The sequence below is a fragment of the Lactuca sativa genome, chromosome 8 (assembly GCF_002870075.4).
Source record: "Lactuca sativa cultivar Salinas chromosome 8, Lsat_Salinas_v11, whole genome shotgun sequence".
Taxonomy (NCBI): domain Eukaryota; kingdom Viridiplantae; phylum Streptophyta; class Magnoliopsida; order Asterales; family Asteraceae; genus Lactuca; species Lactuca sativa.
This window is the reverse complement of record NC_056630.2, coordinates 167,687,927-167,711,206: the sequence shown is the minus strand read 5'-3', so window position 1 is coordinate 167,711,206 and position 23,280 is coordinate 167,687,927. Positions and strand designations below refer to the sequence as shown.

General features: G+C 31.2%; 1 protein-coding gene across 1 annotated transcript; it reads left to right on the top strand.

The window, feature by feature from the left end:
* Window positions 1-16,877: 16,877 nt before the first annotated feature.
* Window positions 16,878-18,815, top strand: LOC111917547 (heat shock cognate 70 kDa protein). The gene is made up of 2 exons (XM_023913223.1): window positions 16,878-17,094; window positions 17,188-18,815. The coding sequence occupies exons 1-2, from the start codon at window positions 16,878-16,880 to the stop codon at window positions 18,813-18,815; spliced, it is 1,845 nt and encodes a 614-aa protein (XP_023768991.1).
* Window positions 18,816-23,280: the final 4,465 nt, after the last annotated feature.

Genomic DNA, 23,280 nt, shown 5'->3' with positions numbered 1-23,280 from the left:
TGAGTCTTTCATTGAATAATTGTTGTGTTCTATATTAGCATGTTTAATCCTTGAATAACTAGGTTATTCTAAATGTCCATAGTCGTTCATAGTTGTGGGAGCATCTATGAGGTAAGACTAATATGAGTGGATTGGTTGATTTTCATGGAGATGAAAATAGCAACAATTGCTACCAACTCCATAGGTACTTGATTAGGAGAATAAGTATTCGACTTGACCTTGCGTCAAAATCACTTTATGGATTATAGTCAAGATTGATGTTTTGATCAAGGTTGTATCTCTGTATTCTTAGACCTGGGGTACATAGTTGGGACTTGAAGTGTAGGAATTGTTGTGCTTTGACATGGTTCAACGTTGTTCCATAAAAGACAGTCATAAGGGCCATGGTTGGGTATGACATGAACTACATTGATGGGCGTATGTAGTCAATATTGGATTTTCCCTCTTATTCATTGAGAGGTAGACATCTAAGGCCTTGCTAAAAGTTGAACACTAAATGAGATTGATGGTGATCCATATCTCATGTTCGACATGATTTCTAAGACAAAGGAATAGTTGATAACACACCTTTAGTAACAATTGTAGATTAGAGCTCCTAGAATTAGTTGTTGATGAGATGAAACCCTTCATATGTTGTTAGGGGCAGTAGCTCATTGCTAGACGTCAGCTACTATCTATTTTACTCTATAATGAATCTTGTGCAAGTGGGAGATTGTTGAATCTATACGCCCAAGAATCATCATGTAGTGATATTTCTATAAATATATGATCATATAGGGTGACACATTTATCAAGTTGGCACATTTTGTATATTTATTATTAATATGATTATTAATAAATAATATCAATTCTTGTATTTTAATTAGGGAATAATTATGGTGTTAGGAAAGAGAGTATAACTAGTTATTCTTTCATATGATATGATTTAATAAGTCATGCACAACCTTTTGGATTAGTTGGATTCTTTTGTCCTTTTCCTAAACACAGTTTAGATTTCATAAACTTAGAGTTTATAAAAATTAAAGAATCCATCGTATTTCAAGTGGAATGGCTGAAAGTATGATGATGGTGTGGGAGGTTGTTTGTCAACCTCCCTCCCTTGTCCCTCATGCCTCTAAAGTAAGGTATTACTTTAGATTATAATATAAGGTTGCTTTTGCTTTCTGATGGGTACTTAAAGAGGTGTATTGCATGAGTTTGGAGCTAGTTTTTCTAGTGAATCTATCTATTTCTTCTCATGGCCAAAACCACCTTACTCTTCCTCTTCTTGTTGGCTTTTGAAGATTATTGCAAGTTTAGAAGCCTTCTTGAGTTGTCTCCTTTAGTGCTTATTTGAGTTAAGCACTTAATGGCTTAAGACACCCAAGAATACAAGAAGGAACTAGCATTCCATGTGCTTTACTCTTGATGGTGGATACATATAAAGAAATCATAATCTTTGATTTTTTCAATCTTCATCAACACCCCAAAACCAAGTGGGTTCAAAGGCTTCAAAGTTTATCATCCTAAAAAATATTTGGTTGATTTAATTTCATTTTTACCTTTATAAATGGATCCTTGATGGTTTAGTTTTGTTATGAACAAAAAATAAACATGTTATTTTTTAAAGTCTTACGTTGCAGTTTTTGTGAAAAACAAACTTATATTTTGTATCAAAACTCATCATTACTTTATTGTGAAAAACTTTAAGGACATGCGTCAGATCCATGTAGGTTTCCACAATCAAGATCAACTGCTAACATGTCTACTTTATCATGAACGATCAATCCGATTTTTGGATGAAACTTGGTTTTAATAATAATAAGAATAATAATAATAATAATAATAATAATAATAATAATAATAATAATAATAATAATTATTATTATTATTATTATTATTATTATTATTATTATTATTATTATTATTATTATTATTTGGGGCAGGATCGTCAGAATCATATTCAAGATCCTCGAATACTTCTGAAGACTCAGGATCGTTAAACATATCCCAGGATCTTGACTATTATCACTTATATTTATAACACTTGTGACGGCTATATTTTATTTATTTTTCTCATATGTGCAGAACGAGTAAACACAAGAACCATTCTCAACGAAGAGTCATCTTAACCAGGAAAAAGACCCGGAATACCAAGCCAAATAATGTTCATATGCTGATACTGAAGGATCCTAGAATTGTTAGACTTCTTATTATTAGCATTAGACTATAAATAACACATGTAACTAACACACCACAGACACATTTAGCTCATCTATAATACTTATACTTGTAAATCGATTTTTTATATCAATAAAAACATCAAGGAAGGTGATTATTATCACCTCCCAAGGTTTTATGTTGGAGATCCTATCAAGGATCAAGGGCTTTCCTTGTAACTCACTTGGGCCACTTTGATCATTATTTCACACTTGATTTACTACGAGCATCATAGTCTCTCATACAATTTGGTCAAATTATACTTGATCAATTTTTGACCAAAACAATTTAGCGTACACCGTAGAGCTGTGGTGTTCAAAACCTTTCAGAGAATCATGTCTACCCAATCGACCTTATCATGTTCCTCCATTCCTCCCATCTCCTATGAAAACCTTCCACCACCCCAAGGGGAGCTCCTACGAATGCCTTTGAGCTACTAAAGAAAAAACTTCTCTGGTCTCTACCCAAGGATTTCAGGATCCTCCTGTGCTAATTTCCAATAATAAATCCTCGCTATGATGAAAATACCGCAACGACAAGTCACTCAACAGTAGGAAAATAATAGGACAATACTCAAGGTAGTGGAGAGAATAAGGGCAGAGATCCAGAAGCCTCAAGAAGCAACACCCTCAATTTTGCAGCCCGAGATCCTAAACTTTGATAACACGGGATCCACAACTAATCACTGCGAGATAGGATCCTCAATACTAGACTCTATTCTCGCTTGGGGCGCAACTCCAAGAGAGCAATCCCATACGACCTAGGATCCCAGGGAAACCTTTGTTATTCCCAATAATAAGGATCTTGGTAACTTCGTCGATAATAATATATTTACTACTAACTTTATGGATGTTTATGTAGGAATGAGCCTATCCATGGCCAAAGAACTTCAACAGCTATGACAAATGATCTCAAGTGTACCTGGAGTATTCCAACCTATATTGAAAGTCTCCCCAACAAGCCACATGATCTCGACATTCGCTCTTGAAATCACTAACATCGAGGTCCCAAAGTGCTTCTAAACTCCTAGCATGAAGCCATATGACAATATCACAGATCCTGAAGAGCATGTGGCACAATACAGGGATAAAATGGAGATCATCCCCATTCCCATACACTTGAAGGAAGCTTGCTTGTGCATGGATTTTGGTTCGACCCTCACATAATCAACCTTAAAATGGCTTCTCAACGTTCCTCCTTATTCTATTACATTGTTTGCTCACTTAGTTAATTTGTTTAACGATCAATTTTCTTGTAGCAGAACATTCGAAAAGATCACTAGTGATCTTTATCGAGGGGTTCAGGATCCTAACGAATCCTTTTGGACTTTTGTGAATACGTTTGGTAGAGAAGCTCTAAGTACCCCCAACATTCATATGGTAGCTGTAGTTGAAGCCTTTAAATGGGCTTAACGAAGGACTCTCCTTTTTACGAAGACCTTGTAATGGCCCTGTGAAAGAGAATGGATGAGGTCTGAAGCAAAGCACTAAGATTCATAAGGTTTGAAGAAGACAAGGAGATCCAAAAAAGGAGCAACCCACCAAGCTCATACGATCACCCTAATAGGAAGGCCGACTTATCGGCACAAAGATCCTATAAGTCAAAACCATATTCCAAACCTGATCATCTTGGGTTATATATATATATATATATATATATATATATATATATATATATATATATATATATATATGTTTACTTTGAAATATGTGTTTGTATACAAATGTATTTATAATAAAATTGATGTTTGTATACAATTTTTTTTTGTAAAAAACGTGTTTTATAATTCTTATAAAGAAACGAATTTGTATATATTTATGTACTTAATTAATAAATATTTTTATACATAGGTATTTTGTATACAAAAACATTTTTACAAAAAAGTTTTTATATAAAAAATATAAGATTTTTTATGTGAAAATATGTTTTTTGTGTATAAATATGATTATATAAAGAAAAACATCAAAACAAAATTTTGAGAAAAAAAAAAGTCGTAAAAAAACCAAAGTAAGGATCAATTTATAACAAAGTTCTGAAATGTAGGCCAAAAGGGTAAATTTTGGACCAAATTCGTAATAAAATTCAAAATATGGACCAAAAGTGTAAATTTTGGACCCAATTTGTAATAAAATTCAAAATATGGACCAAAAGTGTAAATTTTGGACCAAATTATAATAAAATCTGAAATATGAGCAAAAAGTGTAATTACTGAAAGTTTAGTGACCTGTTGAATTATGCAAATTTTCTTTTTCATTCTATTGAATTATTTTAATTAATTCTTTTTTAACTTCTTTCTTATTGCATTATTTTTTATTAGATTATTATATATCAATAAATATTATTTCTAATATATCCACTAATTTGTTTATGAATTCTAAATAATTTGTGATTAGTTCATAATACTAATTATTAGATTGTTTAAATATCGTCTGAATTTCAAAAGTACTTTGTGTATGTTTTAACACGTGTATTATGAAAGAAAACGAGAACAAAGAACGCCCACCAGGATTTAGTGCATGTGGAGACACATATTTCCATTCCATGAAGCAAAAAATTCTTTTAATTCGGTTGGAATCAACCATTCCATTCCCTCCCCAATGCCATTATACTAAAGTGTTGTCCGGACAAACGGTGCTTAATTTTAAATTCCGCGACTACAAAAAACATAGAATTTGGGACACAAGCCTCCAAATCCAATCGATTCCATTTCTCCATATCACAATTGAACATTACCATCAAGTGAAACCTAAAGATCAGAATATGTAAACACAGTTATATTAATAAAAATAACTCTTTGATTATTGTGAGAATATCACTCAAAACTCATGGTGTTTACAATGTTTTCCAATGATCATAGTTTGACCTAAAACAATGTATATATAATCCTAACTACGGACTTGTAATTAGATTACAATTAGGAAACTAGAAACCGACTTGTTTATGATTTCCTAAAAACTAGGTTGGTCTCCAAGTCCTACTCGACTTAGGATTCCAACAATCACCCCCGAATCTCTAAGTCCTTCTAGAGAATTCTTCAACTTCGATCCGGTTTTAGAACACGAATTTCTCGCTGTCGTCACGTTCCGAAAAATCACCTTCTCGTAATTTTTGGAGTCGTTCCGGACATTTAGACGCATAGTGACCCGGTTTGTCACATCGAAAACAAATCACCTTAGATCGGTCTTTTTCCCTATTTTTCCGATTTTTGTCACAACAACCATTACAATTTTTGCAATTAGAATTAGAATTGGGCTCCCCACATTCGGCTTGTGATGAGTTATTGTATTTATTTCCTTGTGGGCTACAACTTCTTTTGGCCCACTCGATCCAACTGACCCAAATCCGGATCCATTGTTTTGATTATATCCACCGGATCCACCTGCCCCTTTCAACTTTCCTTTCGCTCCACTGTGTAACCTCGACGCGCCTGCACTACCAGACGACGACCCATCTCCATCTCCGGTCGATTTTACAAATAACACTTTTGATTGATCCCTCCCATCGGCATCCTCTTCCCTTACTCTTTCCTCGTATGCTTTGATCCTTCCGACGACATCTTCAAACCCCACCATCTTCAAGTCCAAGACCTGCTTAAGGGAGGCAACGATCTGGATGAACTTTGATCGGGGAAGATTTTTGAGGAACTTCTTTACCAACTTTGATTCATCAATGGTTTCTCCAAGGGCTGCTGATTTGGACGCGATTCCAGATAGCTTTCCAGCATAGCTATCAATTGTTTCAGACTCCTCCATCTTCAATCGATCAAATTCTGCATTAAGGTTTGGCAATCGAGCCTCTCTCACACGATCAGCACCTACATACCTCGCCTTAATCACTTCCCAAAGTCCCTTGGCAGATTCCACATCTCCGATTTGCATGATTAGATCCTCCAGGATTGCCTGATACAACAATCCTATTGCAAGGTAATCTTTCTCTTCATTCTCTTCTGTTCCAGGATCTATTACAGTCCATGCCTTATGGATTCTGAGAACTACCTTCATCCTTAGTGACCAGACTGTGTAATTTTTTGGGTTCAACATAGGACATGTTACAGTGGTTAACCCAATATCCTTCACTCTCACCGGAGGGGGTTGTGCACCATCTTCACCATCCGACGTGTTGACCTAGCTTGTCAACAGGTAACAAAATCAATCTCACAGCTTCTTAACTTAAGCTCTGATACCAATTAAAGATCATAATATGTAAACATAGTTATATTAATTAAAATAAATCTTTGATTATTGTGAGAATATCACTCAAAACTCATGGTGTTTACAATGTTTTCCAATGATCATAGCTCGACCTAAAACAATGTATATATAATCCTAACTACCGACTTGTAATTAGATTACAATTAGGAAACTAGAAACCGACTTGTTTATGATTTCCTAAAAACTAGGTTGGTCTCCAAGTCCTACTCGACTTAGGATTCTAACAAAACCCTTTTCCCATACAAAACAATCCACTATCGCAGAATTCGTCAGATGTCCCATCTTTTTCACCTTCACCATTAATGAGGCAAACTTCTTCCTCTGTGCCTATAACCACTCTTCAGCCATCACTAAATGTACAAATTAATAAATGTTAGAATCCCTTTGCTTCAACCATTAAAACAACAGCAGGAATACAAATTTCTGATTTACATAGAACCCGACCATGTCCTCAATAAGACACATGTGAATCCAAAAATTTTCCGTAACGAAATCCGAAAAACATATTAAACATTTAAATGGTGCATAAAACCATAAAGATTTCATTCAATTTAAAAAAATGTGAAAGAAATGAAACTTCATCATTCAACACTACTGCACATACCTAGATTGAATCCATAAAATGCATTTGACACACCACCAACAATAGAGTTAACCAATCTCAGTTGTGAGCAAGAGACATGAAAAGAATACATTTTAAATTGACATAGGAAGAAACTTTGTGAACAAACAGAAGTTTATGTGCAGTAATATTGTATTATCATTCCAAACAGAACATAAATCCATATGTCATCCCAGTTAAGTAAATGAAAGTATGTTGTGATGTAGATTTTTATAGCAAAAGGGAGATTTTCTTCTACTTATTCCTTCTTTTCTATTCTTTTTCTTGGTGAGGGAAAGAATCTTCTAGGAATGAAGCAAACAGTCAAGAGAGAGAGAAAGAGAAGGGTATCCGATTCAAATTAATTTGGAAAAGATTGGGTTCCTAATTTCTTGGAATTAACTTCCTCATTTTTTGAAGATTTATTGCGGATATTATGGGATGCCTCCAAATCATAAACAAAGAAATCGTAACAATAAAACAATTGAGCGGGAAAATAAGAAATTGGCGATACTCTTGAGAACTCACATTGCTATCCTCCACTGCGTCTTCTCCAATCCTCCGAGCCTGAATATTTTCATAACTCACATTCATATCCATTCAGTCTTCTACAAGCCAACGTCCTTTTCTGCACAAAGTTTCAGGTGTTTCCTTTTGTTTTTAACTTTCTTCTACATTTTTATTACTTCGTGAAACTGAAACCCACTGCATTCTTTTTCTTATTCATTAGCCAGTACATCTTTAAACAGTGATCTAATGCTTGAGAATTGAACTTTGAAATTGCTATCTTCTAGTATATAACAAAGGTAAAATACAGAGACTCCCATCTTGAGACGTAATTGGACTTTTTACCTTGAAAACACGAATCTTGACAAAAAGATACTACACCATTCAACATTGACAACGAACCTTTAAATCATGTAGTATTTTACTTATCATCCATTAGTAATCAACTACATAGAATCCATCATCAACCTTATGATCCACCAAAAACCACTGGGCAAGAAATTACACCAATGAACCTTTAAATCATGTAGTATTTTACTTCGTTTTCTTGCTCTTGCGGTGGGTAGAGAGCTAGTAATGAGATGGACGAAAGCTTTCTATGCTTAACTAAATTGAAAACATGTTGTAATATTTACCCGGTAAAAAATATGTATATAAAAAATTTCTTACCTTCCTACCAAAATTTTCTTTGTTATTTGATCTTGATTCAGGATCCGGTAAAAAAAATTGGTAGGAAGGTAACAATTTTTTTTAAAGCCCAAGTTTTATATCTTATGAAGATAACCCATATTAAAATACAACCTAATAGCATAATTCAAGTGTAAGTTTAAGAAAATAATATAGAAAAAAAGAGAAAGACAGACACAAAATTTAGACGTGACAATTGAAATTCATGCTTCCTTGCATTGTCGTTGTGTTCCACTATCCACACATCCGACAGTCACTTCCGCACACACTTCCTTACCTTGCGTTGAATCTCTAATCTATGTCATGAGACCTGCATTCCATGGTTTATTCATTTATGATTTGTTTCAGAAATCATGATCGTTGTTTCACTGTTTGTTTGTTGATTTTCCTTTGTTTTAGAAATCAGAAATCAAAATCAATTTTTATTTGTTTCAAAATTCATAATGTTCTATTAATTTATTTCTTCTTGAATGTTCTTTTGTTATTTTTCCATTGTTTGATATTTTGATTGGTGATTTTTAATTATCATTTGTCACAGAACAACCAATTAACTTGACAAATGCTCCAAGTTCTAAAGTTCCGTCATTCACTATGTAAAATGCAAGTTTGATCCCTTAGAATGCACATAATATTGTTAGGGACCACATAAGATAAAAACGTAATACTATGTTTGAAAACATTAACAATAACCCTGTGTTTGAATATCATATTATATCATACTATACTTATAAATGAGACATTTTTCCTTGAACCTCATGCATTTGAAACCTCCACAAAAATTTGCCAACACCTCATGCATTTGTAACCTCCTATTTTAATGAATACCACTCAAAAGTCTCTTAATAATGATTAACAATTCAAACGTTTTATAACTTACATAATATATTTAATAAACATTAATAGATAGTTTATTATAAAAAGGTCAATCTCTTTGACTAGACAAACAAATACAAATTACATATAAAATTCACAAAGAAAACAAGTTTAAAGTTTTTTGTGTTGGTTTGAGGGCTTTGGACCATTTTTCGAGCCATGTTATTATGTTGAAGTTTTTAATTTGTAAGTTTGTGATATACTAATTCTTTTTTGTATTTTTTTGGATTAAGTAGTTTTTTTAAAAATATCATTGTATGTTGTGGTTGAGATTTTAATATAAATTAAATTAGATTCATGTTATCGATCATATGTTATGGAAGGTGATATATATAATATTTAGTTAACTATTATATACATGTTTGTATGTTCGTGTTGCTTCAAAGAAATAACCAATTAAAAATCATGGATATATCATATTATCCATATAAGCCTTTTTTAAAATGCAAATTGTCTATCTTATCACTTTATATTTTAGTATATGTTTAGCATTTTAATTATAATAATAAGTGCTTTTTAAAAGTTTCTTTCACTTATTAATAATAATAAGTGGTTTTAAAACTAATGAACAATAATTATAAATAATAAAATCAAAATATAAAAATCATGGATATGTCATATTATCCATGCAAGTCTCTTTTGAAATGTGAATTGTCTATCTTATTACTTTATTATTTAGTATATGTTTCACATTTTAATAATATTATTAAGTTTTTCTTAAAAGTCTTCTTTAACTTTATTAATAATAAGTGGTTTAAAATTAATGAATAATAACTTTAAATGATAATAACATCAAATTATAAATTATGATTAACAATTCAATGGTTTTATAACTTATATAATATATTTAATAAACAATTAATGGATAGTCTATTATAAAAAGGTCAATCTCTTTGAGTAGACACATAGATACAAATCACATACTAAATTCACAAAGAAAAAAAGTTTAAAGTTTTTTGTGTTGGTTTGAGGGCTTTGGACCATTTTTCGAGCTACGTTATTATGTTGAAGTTTTTAATTTGTAAGTTTGCTATATACTAATTCTTTTTTGTATTTTCTTGGTGTAAGTATTCTTTTAAAAATATCATTTTATGTTGTCATTGAAATTTTAATGTAAATTAGATTGGATTCATGTTATCGATCATATGTTATGAATGGTGAAATACATATTTTAATGTAAATTAGATTGGATTCATGTTATCGATCATATGTTATGAATGGTGATATACATATATATATATATATATATATATATATATATATATATATATATATATATATATATATATATATATATATTATTTAATTAACTATTATATACATGTTTGTATGTTCCTATTGCTTCAAAGTAATAGGATATTGTCCATGTAAGCCTCTTTTAAAATGAAAATTGTCTATCTTATCACTTTATATTTTAGTATATGTTTAACATTTTAATTATAATAATAAGTGTTTTCTAAAAGTTTCTTTCACTTATTAACAATAATATGTGGTTTAAAAATTAATGAACAATAATTATAAATAATAAAATCAAATTATAAAAATCATGGATATGTCATATTATCCATGCAAGTCTCTTTTGAAATACAAATTGTCTATCTTATCACTTTATTATTTAGTGTATATTTCACATTTTAATACTAATATTAAGTGTTTCTTAAAAGTCTTCTTTAACTTATTATTAATAATAAGTGGTTTGAAATTAATTATTAATAATTTTAAATGATAATAACATCAAATTATAAATTACATTTAACTACAAACAAATTGTATTTTAAATGAGCATCATTATTGAAGTTAGAAAATGATCGCATAAGTAAATATATAATTATTCAATCATAATAATTGTTAAAAATAATACTAAATAGGTAATTATATTTAATTCTATTAATGAGGAAAATGGTTGATGTAAATGAATATTATTGTTCAAAATAATTGAGATTATATATATATATATATATATATATATATATATATATATATATATATATATATATATATATATATATATATATATTAGTGAAAAAATATTAACTCAAAGTTAATGTTAATAACATAACCATTTTAAACATATATTTTTAAATATTTTAACACTATATTTTTAAAACTGCTTTGCACAACGCGCGAGAATTCGTCTAGTCTTTATCATATCATACATATTTATAAAGCTAACATTTTCCTTTGAACCTCATGCATTTGAAACCCCCATAAAAATTTGCAAACACCCCATGCATTTGAAACCTCATATTTTAATCAATACCACTCAAAAGTCTCTTAATAATGATTAATAATTCAAAGGTTTTATAACTAATATAATACATTTAATAAACAATTAATGGATACTCTACTATAAAAAGGTCAATCTTTTTTAGTAGACACACAAATACAAATCACATACAAAATTCACAAAAAAAAAAAACAAGTTTAAAGTTTTTTGTGTTGGTTTGAGGGCTTTGAACAATTTTTCGAGCCATGTTATTATGTTGACGTTTTTAATTTGTAAATTTGTTATATAATAATTCTTTTTTGTATTTTCTTGATTTAAGTATTCTTTTAAGAATATCATTGTATGTTGTGATTGAAATTTTAATGTAAATTGGATTAGATTCATGTCATCGATCATATGTTATGGAAGGTGATATATATAATATTTAATTAACTATTGTATACATGTTTGTATTTTCATGTTGCTCCAAAACAATAATTAATTAAAACTCATGGATATGTCATATTATCCATGTAAGCATTTTTTAAAATACAAATTGTCTATCTTATCACTTTATATTTTAGTATATGTTTAACATTTTAATTATCATAATAAGTGTTTTATTAAAAGTTTCTTTCACTTATTAATAATAACAAGTGGTTTTAAAATTAATAAGCAATAGGTATAAATAATAAAATCAAATTACATGGATATGTCATATTATCAATACAAGTCTCTTTTGAAATGCAAATTTTCTATCTTATCACTTTATTATTTAGTGTATGTTTCACATTTTAATAATAATATTAAGTGTTTCTTAAAAGTCTTCTTTAACTTATTATTAATAATAAGCGGTTTAAAATGCTATCAATAAATTGTATTTTAAATGAGCATCATTATTGAAATTAGAAAAATAATCGCATAAGTAAAAATATAATTAGTCAATAATAATAATTGTTAAAATAATACTAAATAGATAATTATATTTAATTCTATTAATGAGGAATATGAGTTGATGTCAATGAATATTATTGTTCAAAATAATAGAGATTATATATATATATATATATATATATATATATATATATATATATATATATATATATATATATATATAAATTAGTGTAAAAATACTATCTTAAAGTTAGTGTCAATAACATAACCATTTTAAACATATATTTTTTAATATTTTAACAATATATTTTTAATCTTTGATGCGCAACGCGTGAGAATTTGTCTAGTATACTTATAAAAGAAACATTTTTCCTTTCACCACATTCATTTGAAACTCCCATGATACATTTTACTCAAACGATATTCATTTGAAACCTCTTATTTGAATGAATTCCACTCAAAAGTCTCTTAATAATGATTAAACATTCAAATGTTTTATAACTTATATAATATGTTTAATAAGCAATTAATGGATAGTCTACTATAAAAGACCAATTTCTTTGAGTAGACATACAAATATCAATCACATATAAAATTTACAAAGAAAACAAGTCTAAAGGTTTTTGTGTTGGTTTGAAAGTTTTTGACCATTTTCAAGCCATGTTATTATGTTAAATTTTTTAATTTGTAAGTTTGTTATATACTAATTCTTTTTTTTTTTCCTTGTTTAAGTATTCTTTTAAGATAATCATTGTATGTTGCGGTTGAAATTTAAATTTAAATTAGATTAGATTCATGTTAGCAATCATATGTTATGGAATGTCATATAGATAATATTTAATTAAATATTGTATATATGTTTATATGTTTGTGTTGCTTCAAAGCAATAATAAATTAAAAATCTTGGATATGTCATATTATCCATATGATTCATGTAAGTCTCTTTTAAAATGCAAATTGTCTATCTTATCACTTTATATGTTAGTATATGTTTAACATTTTAAGTATAATAATAAGTGTTTTTTAAATTTTGTATTTCACTTAATAATAATAATAAGTGGTTTTAAAACTAACAAACAATAGTTATAAATAATAAAATCAAATTATAAAAATCATGGATATGTCATATTATCCATATAAGTCCCTTTTGAAATGCAAATTGTCAATCTTATCACTTTATTATTTCGTATATGTTTCATATTTGATTAATAATATTAAGTGTTTCTTAAAAGTATTCTTTAACATATTATTATTAATTAGTGGTTTAAAATTAATGAAGAATAATTTTAATAATAATAAGATTAAATTATAAATTACACAACATCATTAATGAAATTAGAAAATAATTGCATAAGTAAAAAATTAAAATAATAAATCATAACAATTATTAAAAATAATATTACATAGACAATTATATTTAATTCTATTAATGAGGAAGGTGGGTTAATGTCAATGAATATTATTGTTCAAAATATTTGAAATTATATATATATATATATATATATATATATATATATATATATATATATTAGTGTAAAAATATTATGTTAAAGTTAATGTCAATAACATAACCATTATAAACATATATTTTTCAATATTCTAACAATATATTTTTAACCTGCGTCGCGTAACGCGTGAGAATTCGTCTAGTATACTTATAAAGTAAACATTTTTCCTTTCACCACATTTATTTGAAACTCTCATATATTTTTCCTTTCACCACATTCATTTGAAACTCCCATGAGTTTTCAATTTATTTTTAACAAACCAATATCATTTTAAAGATGCAACTTTTGAACAATTTGTATAAAATACTTAAATATTTAATTTAAATAGAATGTTACAGGGTCAACTTAAATATAAATTTTAGTTTAAGTTAGACAACCCAAAGAATATTTTGTAAATATTTAATAGTGACAAATTGTAGTGTCTTTCTAATAATGATTATAAGTTGGTTAATAAGGTTAAATAAATATCAAACCTAAAGTGTAATCATAAATAAATTAAATTTTAATATTAAAATAATTTTTTTACTTCTACTTATAAAGTTATGTCTTTAACTTTTAACATATTATACTTAATTTATTAAATTTAATATATTGTTGTATTTAAACCATTATTAGTTTAAAACTACAATTTTTGAACAGTTTGAAAGAAATACTTAAATTGTTAATTTAAATATAACATTACAGTGTTAATTTAAATATAAATTTCACTTCCAGTAAAAAACCCAAAAAATATTTTGTGAATAATTAAAAGTGATAAATTGTAGTTATAAATGCGAAAACTAAATTGTAATCTCAATTTCACTAAAATATTTCCTAAAGATATTTTTATAATCGCTAAAAGTTTTCAAATAAGTAGCTTAAAATCACTTATAATAATAATAGTTAAAAATAACTCTATATAAATCAAAACATTAAGCAAATAAATTTTAGAAAATTATAATGTTCGAGATTATAATGATAGAAATTAAAACATTAAGCAAATAAATTTTAAAAAAATAATTAACAATAACAACAACTATAAATAATATTAAACCATATATTATATTTAATTTTATTCATGAGTAACTTGTGAGTAGAAGTCATTCAAACGATTAAGATTATGTTGTTATAATAGATGTATATATTATCATATAATTCAAAATAATCAATATATTATATCAATTTAGCATACAAATTATTATATCAACTTTAACAACAACGTTATTGTTATATTAAAAAAACATATATATTTCTAAAGATTTTAACTATATAGATGTTTCTGCGCAACCCGCGGGCATTCGTCTTGTTTTAAAGTATATAACCTAACATTCCACAAATATTGTTTAGTTGTTTATTTTTATTCACTTCACTTAACTATAAAACCACGTGCTACAACTTTCTATAACCACTTGTTCTATAAGGCCATATGGTATAACAACTTGAAAACTTTTGTCACCTCGATGCCATCTTAGCATCACAATCACACCACATTTTACTTGATATACCCACCACACTACATCATCATTTTTCAATAAAAAAAGATGTTAATTAAAATTGAAACATTGTATTATTATATAATATATAATAAAAACCAAGTGGTTTATGAATAGTATAGTTTTGAGTTTTAGAACTTGGATACAACAATTTTGAATGTTGTCAGGTTTGATCCCTGTACTAAAATTATTACAAAAATTGTACCTGTAATTCATAAAAATGTCTATATATATATATATATATATATATATATATATATATATATATATATATATATATATATATATATATATATATATATATATATATATATATATATATATATATATATATGGTTTTTTAATAGAAATAATCTATTTGTTTAAATAGTATACTATTTGAGTTTGAAACTTTAGCCACAAGATTGTCACATGTTCCACAAGATTATCATATGTTGGCAGGTTTGGTCTTTTTGTAGAAATTAAATTATAAAACTATCCCTATAACTTAAAAAAATGGTCTACCTATTTAAAAAAAATTAGAAAAATGGTCATTGCGTGATAGTACATTTACAGATTATTCCACTCAGCAAATTAGAGATTGGAACTTATTAGTTTAACAAAAACAATTGAAAATTACTAGTGTATCCCCCGGGAAGCAGTGAGTAGGTCTGTCAAATCGGTCCGTCGTGACGTGTTTTTGTCTGACACGACACGACAATGTTTTTTGTAACACGAACACGACACGATGTCGTGTTTTTTTTCACTAACACGAAAACGAACCAATTAAAAAACGATAACACGACACGACACGACAAAGATAATATTACATAACTATTATTTTATTTAATTCATATTTAATCATATATAACACGATAAAAACGACAAACACGAAAACACGACAAATACATGTTCAATTGTGTTAATTTCGTGTGGATTTGTAAACACGAACACGACACGACACGACATTGTGGTTTTTAAACTTGACACGAACACGACACGAAAACTAATTCGAATTTTGATTTCGTCCCGATTTCGTTTCGTATCGTGTATTTTTGTCATGTCGTGTCATAAATTGACACCCCTAGCAGTGAGTGAGCAATTTCTAGTTAATTTAAATAAAAAGGAAAATTACAAAGCACAAAAAAAACTACCTTTTGTAATGCCACTATTTTGTTGCAATCCGTGGTGACAGGGATGGTGTGGACTGTGGACGGTCATGCGGTGCCTATGGCACATTGGCCATGTATCCTTATCGGGTTTCGGTTTCGGTTCGGGTTTTCGGACCAAGCCCTCATCACTGCTTGCAACTATACCCACGACCTAATTATAGTAGTAGTTTTTGGAAATTTAAATACAGAAATGAATAATTGATTTATGATGAAAATACAGATATGATAACAAAACAACCGCGCATTATGTATCACACTATAAATTTATGTCATTAAACAGACTTTATTTGAAGCATATATAAGACACAAGATAATCGGAAGTGTTTAAAGAAAATTTTCACTGTATTCGTTGGAAATCCAAAAGACGCAATCTCTTACAATCTTTGCATCATGATCATATAAAATAAAACAAAACACTAAGTTCAGAGTAATTAAATTTCACAAAACGATACATATTCCTAATGCTATAAAACCAGACAATCGCGAGCGGACATCATAAACTCATTGCGTTGTTTCGTGAGCGTTCATTATTGCCTTATTGCTTGTTTCTGTTTGAACCTGTAGAGTAATGGCGAGTTGCGAAGGTGGAGCACCAGCAATTGGCATTGACTTGGGCACGACATACTCTTGTGTTGCAGTATGGAAAAACAACAGAATCGAGATCATACCCAATGACCAAGGAAATCGAACGACGCCATCTTGTGTTGCTTTCACTGATTCTCAACGTCTAGTTGGTGATGGTGCCAAGAATCAAATTGCAAGGAACCCTGCTAATACAATATTCAGTAAGTTTCAACATTCTATATATGATTTGATACTTCTAAGTTTTTCACACACTTTTATTGCATGGTTGATATGGTTAAGTTATGGACTTTTAGATGCAAAGAGGTTGATCGGCCGGAGGTTCAGTGATGTCATGGTGCAGGAAGACGTAAAATTAATGCCATTCAGGGCCATAGAAGGGCCTGGCGACATGCCAAAAGTTGTTGTTACTCACAAAGGTCATGAGCGACAATTTTCTACAGAGGAAATTTCATCAATGGTTCTAGCCAAGATGAAAGAGATTGCGGAGGCATATATCGGTTGCACAGTGAAAAATGCTGTCATCACTGTCCCGGCTTATTTCAATGACTGTCAGCGTCAAGCAACCAAGGATGCTGCTACTATTGCTGGATTAAATGTGGTGCGCATGATCAATGAGCCAACTGCAGCTGCAATTGCTTATGGTGTAGACAATAGGTTCGGTGGAAAGAAGAATGTACTTATCTTTGATCTTGGTGGTGGTACTTTTGATGTCTCTCTTCTCACCATTGATGGTGTGGGTAAGTTTGAGGTGAAGGCTGTTGCTGGCGACACTCATTTGGGAGGTGAGAATTTTGACAACCGAATGGTAAATTATTGTGTTGATGATTTTAAGAAGAAATGGAATAAGGATTTGAGTGGAAATCAAAGAGCACTAGGAAGGTTGAAAGTTGCTTGTGAGAAAGCAAAGAGAATTCTTTCATATGATACTCAAGTTTCAGTTGAACTAGATGTGCTGCTGGATGGTATTGACTTTTCTTTGAAGATTACTCGTGCCAAATTTGAGGAGCTTAATAAGAGTTTCTTTGAAGAGTGTATCAAGCAACTTGAGACATGTTTAGTAGATGCTAATATGTACAAAGGAGATGTAGATGAGGTGATTCTTGTTGGTGGATCAACTAGGATACAAAAGGTCCAATCTATGTTACAAGAGTTCTTTGATGGGAAGGAGCTACGCAAGAGCATCAACCCTGATGAAGCTGTAGCTTATGGGGCGGCAGTTATGGCTTCCAATTTATGTTGTCAGCTGACTACGAAGATGATAAAGGATTTGATGCTATTGGATGTCACTCCCTTGTCACTTGGTAGGGGGGTAAGAGGAGAAAGAATGAGTGTTGTGATCCGGAGGAACACTCCTATACCTACGAAGAAGACCAAGAATTATTATATAACTGAAGACAACAAAACATATTCAAATATCAAGGTGTACCAAGGTGAACGGACTAGATCTACTGATAACTTCTTGTTGGGATCTTTTACAATTTCAGGGATTCCACCAGCTCCCAAGGGATCATATCTATCAGTAGTTGAGCATTGCTTTGAAATAGATGCTGATGGTATCCTCACAGTTACGGCTAAGATAGTATCCACGGGTAAGACCAAAAGCCTTACTGTTACCAATCTGAGTGGAAGATTGTCAAAGCATGAGATAGAGAAAATGGTGAAAGATGCTGAGAAGTTCAAGCTAGAGGACCAAAAGTTCAAGAGGAAAGCTGAAGCATGCAATTCATTGGAGGATTACATATATGACTTAAAAAATAAGATTAAGAGAAAGTATATGGCCCCACAGGATTTGAAGAACGTGCAGAATGCAATTGATGATACCGAGGAATGGCTCTCTAGTGGCAAAGTTGCAGCTGTTGATGAGATTGAGCGCAGGAAGGAGATGCTGGAGTTCATATCCCGGCTTGCATTTTCTAACTAATACCATGCATTACTTACTTAGATGTATTGACTTTTGGGATCCGAATTATGTGATGTATTGGAGGTGATGTACTTCAACTTGTTGCATTTGTAACAGTCTAGGTATGATTTAGCATAGGATGGAATGGAATCAAGAATGGAATGGAATTGGCTAGATTGTAATGGAATGAATGAACTCCAAAAGGAATGGTTACAAGAAACCCTAGCTTTCGAGTTCTCTCTGAAGAAGACAGTTTTAACAACAAAATCCATATCTAATCAACTCCTCCTCACGAGTCACGTCTTATTTATTCGAAACTCATAATCATCCTAACAAGTAAAATGACTTAAAAGACCCCTAGCTCAAGCCTTGACCTGTTTTACCTTTTTTATTTGACTAGTTGACTTCCCCTTTATTTGCATATCTAAAACGTGGCACCCCACATTTTAGTTCAAACCCAAAGGAATTAAAGAAGCTTTTTAAACGGGTTTGCTATGCGTTGTCTCAATGGGGAGCTTTTCTAATAAACTTAGTAGAAAAGCTTCCAGTTGGATTCTCTAACACGTATCAAACTGTTTTAAAGTATTGTGAGTAATTACATTTCCAATCAAGTGTTTTTAGTCGTATGTACTGTTTTTTTTATGGGAAATGTTAAACCGATTTCGACCACATAAGTCGTTGCTACAGTTAGTATTTGTATGATTAAAAGGAATATTCTCGCAAATAAAAAAAAAAAAAGGCGTGTTTTATTATTTTTTGTTTTTTTTTCTCAGTTTTTTATTTTTTGTAACTTTTTTTATAAATTTTTATTTTTCTTTGTTAAACTTCAAAAAAGAAGAAAACCATAATGTATTTGTTTATCTTGTGTTTGTGGCTGCTGGCACCAAAAACCAAATGCTAGAAAGGCACAAACCATATGCAATATCACTCCATATATTCTTTCTAACCTGTTGGCGCAAAAAAAAAAAAAAACTAGATTTAATTATCCGTAAGACTAGAAAAATCTATATTAACATAAGTACTCTAACTTTAAATATGCTTGTTTATTTAAGGGTAAAATACATATTATGTTTGCACTTAATTTGAATTTGTTCATTTATGAGGTTGCTAAGTAAAACACCCTTGCCACCTCCAACCCGATAGACTACTACGAGTTGGAAAGTTGTTTATTTCCACAACAACAAAGCTTTCATTGTGTAGAATGTGTTTGTCGCCGCATCTTTAGTCATATGTCTGAGTTTAACAAAAGATCAAGCTCTTCCACCAACGGCCTAAGGAAAACAACCACGTCCTTACCAGGCACTTTAGGGTCAGGAATTAACAAAGTCAACATGAATGATGACTCTTTCATACAAATCCATGGTGGTAGATTGTATATGGTGAGTAAGACTGTTACACCCCGGAACCGGAACTGCGGAATCGTTCCGGGGTGGAGGACGTCATGTTTAGCATCACAACCATTATACAATAGCAATTATAGTAACACAACCATTACAATATATATATATATATATATATATATATATATATATATATATATATATATATATATATATATATATATATATATATATGAAAAGTGTTTACATCAGTTTGGAACTTATTTTAAATACACCAAAATTATGTGGAATATAAAAACATGACTCTTATTGCTCCGACTCCTCTAAATCCAAGAAGTACCTGTCTACTGATTTCTTGAGAATACAAGCAGTTTGAAAGAGTATCAGCATAAAACTGGTGAGTTCATAAACATTTAGTTTTGGTGGAAAATGTTTATTTGAAAGTGTTCCTCAAGAAAATCTTATATTTTCTTATGAAAAGTGTGTTTGAAAACTCATTCTTTCCATGACTTCTAGATTCATACAAGATATGTACAATCCAAGGTGTCATGGAATGAATATGAACATCTGTTAGTTACTTGTTAAACAATCTGTTTATGAAAGGCCGAGTTATCCCGGGAAAATCCTATATTTTCCCTAAAAGTAGGTTGTTGGTTATCCCTTCCAAAATGAAGTGTACAAGTATCTACCATACTTATATCGTTAAACGTAGTATCCTTGAAAAAAAACCTGGTTACTCCCAGTGAAGTATATTACCCTTATTACATAAATAAAACTAATAAATATGTGGTGAACTAAATCCTAAAGGTATTATTAATACCCTCTAGTAATCAAATCGGTTATTACTTTGAGGTTAGTTCACTTGATTCATTATTACAAAAATAAATCTCTGCTATCTGGCTTGTGAGTTTTATAACCATACATTAACTTGATATGACACATATCGGGGCCAGTATCCATTATGACTTTGTCATCTGTAGACATGTTGGTCCCACCGTAGCTAGCAACGAGGTGCGAGATAGTCAGTCATGTATAGATCTATACACAACAGTCATGCTCTCCTTACAAGAGATTCTGGTTACAAGTGCTTATCATACACTCTGATTCTGTGGGAGTGTTACCAAGGACGTGTCTCCAACTTAGACTAACAAATTTACAAGTAATAATACTGAAAATCCTGTTTATGATTTGCATGAATCCTTTATAAAATAATACATTTTACTACATGATTCACAAGTTCGTTACCCTAGTTTTGAAAACTGTTTCTACGAGTTGATTTCTTAATCGTTTGGTAAAAATTGTTTTCCATGTTAAAAGCATACTGAAAATATAATTATCTTAAACAAAATAATATATTTTGAGCACAAGTTTCCTTGTACTTTTGCTTGTATACCCCCTGAAAACATGAAAACTCGGAAAAACGTAGGGGTATGAACTCACCTTGAGCGAATGGTTTGATTGAAGGATCGATACGGAAAGATGGATGTTCAAGTGAAGCCTTAAACAAAATTTGATCCTAACTAACACATAATGACACATAAATGAGTCAAATGAGGGTATTTCACTACTAGATGTGATGGAGAACCACTCTAGGGACTTGGAACTACTTGCACTAAGTGTTAGGACCTTAAAGGATTGCATGAGGGAAGTGTATGGCCACCTTAAAGGTGTGTGTGGCCATGGGTGTGCGGTTGTACACTCATGATGAAAGGTGCCTTTATGGTGTTTTCAAGGTCCATACTTGCATCCATGAAGTGTTCTAGGTCTATACTCGATTGTAGTGCAAGTTAAGGGTCCTAAAAGTGGGTTTGTGGTCGTAGGGTGTGTATGTGGTTGTACACGGGAGTGTGCTGCTGCACAAGGGTGTGTACGGCCGTACACAGGTGTGTGCGGTCGTACACCCCACATGAAGATGTCCAAAATGTCAATTCCAAGGTGCAATAAGGCTAGGGTCATGTCTATCTCGAGTATGGAAGTCAAACTCTCACTTTGGAGGGTGTTTTAAGAGTGTGCGGCCGCACTTACTTCCAAACATGAAGAACATGACGAATATTGCACACTTAAGGCTTAGATAGAGTGTTCTTTCATGGATATCAAGTTTGAGGATGAATTACTCACGTTCTTGAAGCTTTGGAGGGTTTGTGGTTAAAGAAGCTTGAGAGGAAAAAGTGTTGTGTGCTACCAAGGCGTCAAAGGGATGAAAGGAAAGGGGGCTACCCTTTATATAGAGGTGGGTGTGTTGCCTAGAAGGGAGTGTGCAACCAAGAGGTGAGTGTGCGGCTGCACACCCATGTGTATGGCCGTATACTCCCCCTAAGGGTGTGTATGGCCCGATTTTGTCACCCTATGGCTTTCTGACTCTTTCCTAACCTTAACCTTGGCTATGCTTAATCTTAGAATGCTTAAATGAACCTTTAAACAACGTTAGAAGTTAAAAGAACAAATTTAACATTGATTGAATTGACTAGATGTACAAGATAAAAGTTTCGGGTTGTTACATCATCCCCCCCTTAGAGGGAATTTCGTCCCGAAATTCAAGAGTAAAGAACAAATCATGAACTTGGAAATAGATGAGGGTACTTCTGCTCCATTGAATCCTCGCGCTCCCAAGTGAATTCGGATCCCCGCTTGGCATTCCAGCGGACCTTCACTATGGGGATGCGACTCAGCTTCGTACGTTTGACTTCCCGGTCCATGATTTCGACGGGTTCTTCCACAAAGTGCAGACCCTCATCTAGTGCGATCTCGTTGAGAGGAATCACAAGTGTCTCGTCGAACAGACACTTCTTTAGGTTCGACACGTGGAAGACGGGATGGATGTTGCTAAGTTCTCACGGTAACTAGAGTTTGTATGCTACAGGACCGATCCTAGCAAGGATCTCGAAGGGTCCAATGTACCTTGGGTTTAGTTTTCCACGTTTTCTGAAACGTATCATATCTTTCCATGGTGAGACCTTCAAAAGGACATGATCACCAACCTAGAATTCCAAGGGTTTTCGTCTCCTATCGGCGTAGCTCTTTTGTCTATCTCTTGAGGCTTTCAGTCGTTCCCGGATTTGTACGATCTTTTCAGTTGTCTCTCGGATGATGTAAGGGCTAGTGAGAGTGCTGTCAGGGACTTGACTCTTGACTAGCTGCGTGTCACC

Bases quoted from the DNA above. Each gene is read 5' to 3' on its own strand.
- LOC111917547 (XM_023913223.1), top strand. From the start codon at position 16,878: ATGGCGAGTTGCGAAGGTGGAGCACCAGCAATTGGCATTGACTTGGGC. The intron at 17,095-17,187 runs GTAAGTTTCAAC...ATGGACTTTTAG, and splicing joins CCCTGCTAATACAATATTCA to ATGCAAAGAGGTTGATCGGC.